At 33.6% G+C, this 9,250-nt stretch overlaps 2 protein-coding genes across 3 annotated transcripts; both read left to right on the top strand.

Moving 5' to 3' along the window:
- The first annotated feature begins 4,827 nt into the window (after positions 1–4,827).
- On the top strand, positions 4,828–7,540 carry LOC110655648 (putative receptor protein kinase ZmPK1). Its single transcript, XM_021812056.2, has one exon. The coding sequence runs from the start codon at positions 4,974–4,976 to the stop codon at positions 7,416–7,418; it is 2,445 nt and encodes an 814-aa protein (XP_021667748.2). The 5' UTR covers positions 4,828–4,973; the 3' UTR covers positions 7,419–7,540.
- Positions 7,541–7,904: 364 nt separating this feature from the next.
- LOC110655647 (mitochondrial import receptor subunit TOM9-2) lies at positions 7,905–8,606 on the top strand. 2 transcript variants are annotated; one of them, XM_058149815.1, is made up of 2 exons: positions 7,905–8,298; positions 8,406–8,606. In XM_058149815.1, exon 1 carries the CDS (start codon positions 7,958–7,960, stop codon positions 8,276–8,278), a length of 321 nt encoding a protein of 106 aa, XP_058005798.1. In that variant the 5' UTR covers positions 7,905–7,957; the 3' UTR covers positions 8,279–8,298; positions 8,406–8,606. The 2 variants fall into 2 exon arrangements, with proteins under 2 accessions (XP_058005798.1, XP_058005797.1); XM_058149814.1 differs by having other exon boundaries at positions 8,372–8,606.
- The last annotated feature ends 644 nt before the right edge of the window (positions 8,607–9,250 follow it).

Raw genomic sequence — 9,250 nt, 5'->3', positions numbered from 1 at the left:
TGATGATGATCAAGGTAAAGAGGTTAGTGAAATCATATCTCAGCCTTATGTGAGAATGGAATTTGATTATTTGGATGATGTTGAACTACTTTATAAATCATTTGCAAAGGAAAAAGGTTTTGGAATTCGTATTCTATTAAGTGTTATTGGCTCTCTGAGCAATGAAGTAATAAGTCGTACTTATGTATGTTGTACTAAAGACCACTATAAAGAAGAGAGCAAAAATGAGGGAACAAATCTCAGAAAAAAAATGCTCTACTTTAAGAACAGGTTGTGGAGCAATGTTTAAGGTTTCAAATGGGAAAGAAATGAAGTATTGAGTAGTGAAATCATTTAACAATGATCATTATCATGTGATGATAAGTCCTAGGAGTGTAACTCACCTTAGATATCATAAAAAGATGTTTGCAGCTACAAAGAATCTTGTTGAAAAATTTAATGAAGAAGGAATTCCAACAGGAAAAGTGGCAACAATATTTAGTGGTGATAACCAACAATTTTCTAATAGAGATTGTTGGAATCACCTTAGGAATTTAAGAAAAAATAAATTAAATGTTGTAGATGCTCAAGCTATCTTGAGTTTTTGTAAGAAAAAACAAGTTGAGAATCCTAATTTCTTTTATGCAATTCAATGTGACGATGATGCACGAATGGTAAATTTTTTTTGGGTGGATGCATGCTCACGATTAGCTTATCAATATTTTGGGGATGTTATTTCTTTTGATACCACTTACAAGACCAACAAATATGCCATGCCATTTGCCCCATTCACAGGATTGAACCATCATTGTCAATCTATTTTCTTCGATTGTGCTTTATTACAAGATGAATCAAAAAAATCTTTTATTTGGTTATTTGAAACATGGCTTGAGGCGATGTATGGGAAAAGACCAATATCTATTATCACATATCAAGATTTAGCTATTGAAGCAGCTATGAAAAAAGTTTTCCCTACAACTCATCATTGCCTATGTCTATGGCATATCAAAAAGAAGTTTACTGAAAAACTTGCGCATATATATCACAAAAATTCAACCTTCAAGCATGAATTGAAGAAATGCATCAGTGAATCAACTATAGTGAATCGATTTGAAGAGGATTGGCGGGATTTGATTGTCAGATATGGCTTGGAGAAAAATGAATAGCTTAAAACATTGCACAGTATTCGAGTGTTATGGATTCCTGTCTACAACATGAATACTTTTTTTAGAGGAATGAATATAACCTAAAGAAGTGAGAGCATAAATGTTTTTTTTTTATTCTTTTGTTGATGCAAAGACTTCATTGCAAGAGTTTGTGATAAAGTATGATAAAGCAGTGGATAGCCGTTATGAAAAAAAAAGAAGAGAAGATTTTGAGTTAAAAAATAAGTCGCTCATTTTGAAGATTGGGTCAAAGATAGAACATCATGCAGCATTGATTTACACCAGAAACATTTTTAATTTGTTTCAAGACCAATTGGTGAAGAGCAATCACTTCACTAAAGAGAGGATTGAAATGAATGGTGCCTGTCTTCAATGTAAAGTATCAAATTCTTTTGATTCTCGTGACACTTTTATTGTCTATTTGAATTTAAACTAAAAAATTGGCAACTGTCAATGCCAATATTTTGAGTTTATGGGTATTTTGTGCTGGCATTTATTGGCAATTTTTCAATTCAAAAACATTGCGGAAATCCTAGATTACTACATTTTACTGCATTGGACTAAGGAAGCAAACAAGGGCATGAAGATTTGTGAAGAAGGATTTATTTCTGGGTGGAGAATCATGTGATAGGAGCTTTGCAAAGTATACATGTTTGTCGTTGTATGAATCAATTGTCTCATCTTGTCGAAAGATCAGAGGAGATTTGCTAAATCATTATTAATGATTTGGAGATGACACATGCGAAAGCTTTAACGATGGAATGTCAAATGCTTATAGGTGAAGAGAGTGACAAGATGAACGTCAAATGTTCTAGAGGAGACTTGGATGAGATAATAGATATTCAGCCTACTAATACTCTCATACCGTTCATTATAGGTGATCCTCATGTATCACAAACCAAAGGTCGAAAGAAATGAGTTTGCAAGGAGACTACTAGTGGAAGATTCAAGAGTGGAGTTGAAGTGTCAATGGCTCAAGTAGCAGTTAAAAGAAGATCATGTCATACTTGCGGTGAGTATGGTCATAATAGTCGTAGCTATAAAAAAAATAAAAATAAAAATAAAAATTCTGCAGTTTCTTCCCAAGATGACTAAACCATAAAATCTGTCTTTGTTATCATGTCTATTTATGATCTCAAGTTTCTCTACTTTATGGTCTCTTGAAGATGACCGCAGTATGTTTTGTTTTACAATTTATTGTCTAGTTGTTGTCTTTTGAATTAGCTTTATTAATGTTGGAGGAAAATTTATGTTTATCATCTGCATGTACTGTTTGTTGATTTGGATCTTTTGCTGTCATTGTTCTTGATACTACTTTAACAAAAGTTAACTTGTAGTGTGTACTACTGTCATCATGCATAGGAAATTCTACTACCGCATATGAGATATAATGACAATAATGGTTTTACACAAAGAAAAATCCTCAAATTACTAAGGAAAATTTTGCCACAATGAAACCTATTTAATCAGTAGAAGATGTATAAATTTACCCTCTTGTTTCTTATATTCATGTGTTTTACATGTTTTCTCAAATATTGGTTCTTTTTAGGTAGATTTCTTGGGGTTTAATTTGGATCCACCAAGTATTGTGCGTCTAAAGGTAATGCAATTAAGTGATTGAAAGTTGCTCCTCTGCATCATTGTCACTTTTTTTATTTGATTTTTTATTTATTGTTTTTATAAAGGGATTGAGTGCAATATTATAATTTATGTTTCAGCTTAGGCTAGTAAAATTTTCCAACCTAAGAGTTGATCCATTCAAGAAAGGAAATATCTAAATTTATTTATATAAATAAAAGTATAAAACAAATGGAGAAATTAATGAATAAATCTAAAATAAATAGAGAAATTAACAAATAAATGGAAAAATTTATCTATCTAAATTTTAGATTTACGAATAAATCTAATAAAATTACAATAATTTTTTTAATTGAAATTTTAGACATTTAAAATTTGATAAAAAAAAGGGGAATTTCTTTTTAAAAAAAAAAAAGATAAAAGAAACTTTATACCATAAGTTTAATTTATCATAACAAGTGTGCATGTGTTGGAATCTGTTGCCATCACGAGAATATTAACATTTTTTGTAATTAGAGATAAGTGTAATTAACGATGTTATAAATAGGAGAGAGAAAATATATTTGTGTATGAACTAATCATTTATATAAACTATTACATCTGATTCAGATCAATGATTGAAAAAATGGGTAAAACTTTTAATTTTACACGTGTAATTGGATCTATCTCTATATATACATATGGGGTTAAAAGATACTTTCCACCATTAATCTATTTGACTTTCTTTTTTTATTTTTTTTAAATGCATATATAGTGCAATTCTAACTAGGCTATCTATGTCAAGAAATGATTCCAAGAGATAGTGTTGTGCAACAAATACATTACTGTGATCATAAAATATAGTTACCTTAATTCCAAGGTTTAGTTGGGTTTGCAAGTAATATGTTTTATTAATAATAATTTAGCTTATAGAATGGCATCTAAAAAATTATTCTTAAGTATACATATTAAAATTAAGATGGGATTTTAAATTTAGGGTAAATTATCATTTAATTTTTATATTTTAATGAAATTAATTGTTGAGTCCATATATTTTAAAAATATATTATTTAGAAACTGTATTTTATTTTATTTTAACTGTTTAGTCTCTTTGTTAATTTTTTATTTTTCAGTATTGATCCAACTATTATTTAGCCCATTTATTTTAATAAAACTAATTAGTTAGTTCCTATATTTTTAAAAAATATATTAGTTGGTAATTGTAATTTAACTTTATTAATTATTTAATTTTATAATTATTTTGTAATTATTTTCCTCTTATTTCTTTTTTATCTTCTTTTATTTTCGTCTTTTCATGTTTTTTCTCTTTTATACCTGCACTTTTCTCACTCTCATTCTCTCTTAATTTTTATTTGTTGATAAAAATGGTAAAAACTATGTATACAAAAAAGTTAATCGGTTTCCTTAAATTTATAAGTAATCAAAGAAAATTATTTCTTAGTAGAAAAAATACAAAAATAATGTTTAAGGAATTAGAAATTAAAAAAAATATAAATTCAAATTTTGTCTTCACATAATAAAATTTTTATCTTTATCTAATAATATATTTTTAAAAATAAATGAATCAACTAATTAATTATACTAAAATATAATGACTAAATACTTATGTTTTTCAAAATATAGAAATTAATTAATTAATTTTTTTAAAATAAAAGACTAAATAATAATTTGAATAATATGAATAACGTTAAATTTGATAGAAAAATTAAATAATTTAATAAAAGTAAAATATAAAAGTTAAATAATATTTTTTAAAATATATGAACTAAATAATTAATTTAATTAAAATATAAAAATTAAATAATAATTTTCCTTAAATTTATGTAAATAAGAATTTAATCTTAATTGACACATATCTTAACCTTTAATTTACGGTATGAAAAAAAAGATTAGCCCTTGGAATATGGTTATGAGGCGGAAACAAAGATTCCTTCGTCATGGACTCTCTTTTATAGTTTTACTTTATGGGCTGCGTTTCACGCCATACTGGTGTTTCACGCCATAATTTTATCTGACAATGGTCGGTGCATATGTTTCATGTGGGTATTTTAAGGTTGTTCATTCTTATTTATAGTGAAAAAATTAACAGCCTGCGACCACTGGCTTCTCAAGTAAACTCCGAAGTCTTTAACTATTAATGTCTTCCACTTCTCCGTATCTTCGATCGGTGTTCACGTCTACTTGCCTTGTAGTCTCTGATGATACACCAGGCCAAGCATCAGCCTGCTGTTGTCCGTCGAGTTTTTCCTCATGGATTCCCGTGCTTTCTTGCTCCTTTTGTCTATAGTTATTCATATTTCTTCTTTACTGTCTGATTCTTCCTTGAAGGAAGGCTCTTCTCTCTCTGTCAATGACGTTCTGGAATCACCAACCGGAGTTTTCTCCGCCGGATTTTATCCTGTCGGGGACAACGCTTACTGTTTCGCTATATGGTTCACAGAACCATCATGCAGTAGAGATCATGATTGCACCACTGTTTGGATGGCCAATCGCGATTTTCCAGTTAATGGCATTCGCTCAAAGCTCTGGCTGCAAAAAACCGGTAATCTTGTCTTAACTGATGCTGGTAAGTACATTGCCTGGTCTACAGACACTGTTTCCCCCTCCTCCACAGATCTGATCCTCTATGACACCGGTAATCTTGTTCTGCAAAATGTGGAGGGTGTTATTCTCTGGCAAAGCTTCGATTCACCTACCAATACCCTTCTTCCTTCGCAACGATTTACCAAAGATATGCAACTTGTCTCATCAAGATCCCGAACAAACTTTTCCTCTGGTTTCTACAAGCTATTTTTCAACAACGATAATCTTCTTCGTCTTCTGTATGATGATTCAAAGGTTACAAGTATTTACTGGCCAACCCCATGGCTTGTAAGCTTTGCGACTAAGAGATTCCCCTATAACAGCAGTAGACTTGCCTGTCTTGATACTTTGGGCAAGTTTACTTCTTCTGATAATTTCTCGTTTGTATCAGCAGATTACGGAGTGAGACTTCAGCGAAGACTGACAATTGACTTCGATGGTAATCTTCGATTATATAGCCGAAAAAAGGATAATAATGCAACTTGGGTGGTTTCATGGCAAGCCTTGTCTCAATCATGCGAGATTCATGGAGCTTGTGGACCTTACAGCATATGCAGCCATAATCCAATTTCTGGTAGAAGATGTTCCTGTCTTCCAGGTTATCAGGTAAAGAATGCTAATGATTGGTCTTCTGGTTGCGAACCCAAATTCAGCATCTCCTGTGACAATGACACGGATCAGGCTCGTTTCATTAGACTCCCTCGGGTAGAATTTTATGGCTATGACTATAAAGTCTATCCCGGTTACACGTTGGACATGTGCAGAAAATTATGTTTGAGTTCGTGTGGTTGCAAAGGTTTTCAGTACAGGTATGTCGGAGATGGTCTGTGGCCTCAAATTTCCTTGCTGAACAATATGAAAACAACTGTTATTCCTACTCTCTGCTTTCCCAAGATGTTATTGCTTAACGGGCAACGTTCACCCAATTTAGATGGACAGTTCTATCTTAAGGTTCCTAGAACCAGTCTCTTCTCTGACAAAGATGATTATTCTGGATTTGGGTTAAATTGCTCTATTGAACTTCTCAGGCCACCGGACAGAGCATACCCAAAAAGTTCTCAGAATGACAAGTCGCAGTTGATGCTATGGTTTGCCTGTGCATTAGGAGCAGTGGAGATAATTGGGATTCTTTTGGTTTGGTGTTTCTTGTTCAGCTCCGAGAAGGACTTGAATGAAGCTTCTCAAGGCTACCTCCATCCTGCAATCACTGGATTTAAAAGATTCACCTATTCTGAATTGAAAAAAGCAACAGGAAATTTCAGAGTGGAAATTGGAAGAGGAGCAGGAGGAACTGTGTACAAAGGAACACTGCCTGACAATCGGATTGCCGCAATCAAACGACTTAATATTGCTAACCAAGGAGAAGCTGAATTCCTAACAGAAGTAAGCACCATTGGGAAGATTAATCACATGAACTTGATAGAGATGTGGGGCTATTGTGCAGAAAGAAAGCACAGGCTTTTAGTTTATGAGTACATGGAGCATGGGTCCTTAGCAGAAAAACTCTCCTCTAGAGCAGTTGATTGGCGAAAGAGATTCCATATTGCTCTGGGCACAGCAAAGGGGCTTGCATATTTACATGAAGAATGCTTGGAATGGGTTCTACACTGTGATGTAAAGCCTCAAAACATACTCTTGGACTCTAATTACCAGCCAAAGGTGTCAGATTTTGGCTTAGCAAAATTACGAAACAGATTAGGTGATGACCTGAAGTACTCGAGATTCTCAAGAATAAGAGGAACTAGAGGGTACATGGCTCCAGAGTGGGTTTTCAATCTACCCATCACATCAAAAGTGGATGTTTACAGCTATGGGATTGTGATGCTGGAGATGGTGACTGGGAAGAGTCCAGCAATGGGAGGAACCAGCAATAGTGGAGAGGGGAAAGAGCTGGAGAGAGGATTGGTGACATGGGTGAGGCAGAATAAGAAAAATGGAGGAGAGTCATGGATTGAAGAGATTGTAGACCCAATACTGGAAGGAGACTACGATGAGGGTGAGATGGAAATTCTGGTAATGTTGGCTCTGCAATGTGTAGAAGAAGACAAAGATGCAAGGCCCACCATGAGCAAAGTAGTTGAGATCCTTCTGCACCGGAAACAGTATCTCTAGCTAGTCAAAAGTTATAGGCTAAACCAAACTTTTTCTTCCTTTTTTTTTCAAATTCCCAATTAGTGGAATTATCGACCACCAATTTGGCTTTATATAAATCGCTCACTACTTTACCATTTTAATTGTTGATTTATTTTGAAATGATACTTTGATTTGGGATCGTAATAAGTGAAGCAATTCTTAGAATTTTGAAGTTTAATATAAAATATGGAAAAATATTAAATTATATTATTAAAATAAAATAATAAATATCTGCATAATTAATTAAAATTTAGTATCAAAATTAATTAAAATAATTTTGAGAAAAATAAAAATAATTAATTTCATTTAGATTAAAATAATTTTTTATTTAAAAAATTAAAAATCAATAGTTATGTGAGGAATACCTTGGGATCGGTTATGCTCGCATTTCTAATTCGCCAAAAGCATCAAAACGGCAGCGTTTAACTGTTTTACTAAACCCTCCACTTCTCTCTTCTTCAGTGCATAAATGAATCCCCTGATAAACGGTTAACTAACAAGCTTAACAGTAAACGCCCATGTCCTCCCAGTCCCGAAAAGGCGGGGTGTCGCTGCCAGCGAGGCGGGGCTCAAAGCCGCATTCAGAGCCCACTATCCTCGCCAAACTCACCAACTCCGAAATCGTCTCTAAAGGCAAGCAAGCTGCATGCGACGCCGTTTTCGTTACGAAGAAGCTTCTCCGCAGCACCGGCAAGGCCGCGTGGATTGCGGGAACCACCTTCTTAATCCTGGCGGTGCCTCTTATCGTTGAGATGGACCGCGAGCAGCAATTGAACGAGCTCGAGATCCAGCATCAAAGCCTCCTTGGAGCCCCGCCAGTCGGGGCACCCCCAAAGTGAACGAAAAGGGATCGGATCAGGTCAGGGATACTCTTTATTGGCATTTTAAGCTGCAATGATTTATTGCTATTTTCATCCCTTTCTAATTTCCAGGTTTTGCTGGCAATGGTTAAATTGGATTTTTCAGGGATTCATATGCTGTTCTGAGTTTTGTTTGTTTTAAGTTATGTGAAAGTTATTCAATAAGTGAATACTTGAGGATTTATGCTTTGTCATTTGTCCTGAGGGGATGGTTAATTTGGATGTCATTTTAGAAATTTTGTGGACTTAAATTGGGAACAAGGTTGCCTGGCATTGATTAAATTTGAAGCTTTGATACATTAGTTCATTTGAATGCTTTGGATAGCAGAATAGTGGAACAGTGGTTATCTTGACTGATGATTTCTTGCTTATTTCATTTTCATTGTTACAATTTGAAATGTGCCTATTGTGGACACTGAGAGGTGTGAGTTGGCTGAGAGTGTATCAATTTCAAGCTTTCTGGATTGGGATTTAGGTAAGGTTTTGTGTTTAAGAGAATATTGTTGGTGGGATTTTCAATTTATAGAAATTAAATTAACCACTAGGATGGCCATAGGGTTGATTAACTTAAGTTTAAGCGACCAACTGAAGGTGAATTGGTTAATTTATTTAGGGAGTGCAGCTTAACAGGGATATATATTAATCATGTATAATGTGAAAGGGGTGAATATTTGTCCTTTGACAGAAATTTTCTTTTGGGCAATTTGTGGGTTCCTCTCTGCTTGGGAGAACATACAGACTTATATTTTCTTTTTGAAGTTGGGTAGACTGATCAATTCCTTGTTTTTATTTCTAGAAATATGGGTTTAATGGTTAAACAGTACCTTTAGTAGCTTACTAGCTTTTCCTCAAGTTTGCAATTCATTGATGAGAACAAAAGCTTAGGCCTTCATTTAAAATTCAATGCTGATATGGTGACATATGAAGGGAATGCCCAGTGGAGGAGCTAGG

This window comes from Hevea brasiliensis, chromosome 7, assembly GCF_030052815.1.
Source record: "Hevea brasiliensis isolate MT/VB/25A 57/8 chromosome 7, ASM3005281v1, whole genome shotgun sequence".
NCBI lineage: Eukaryota > Viridiplantae > Streptophyta > Magnoliopsida > Malpighiales > Euphorbiaceae > Hevea > Hevea brasiliensis.
Note: the sequence above shows the minus strand (reverse complement) of the source record. Positions and strands in the feature narration are given on the sequence as shown.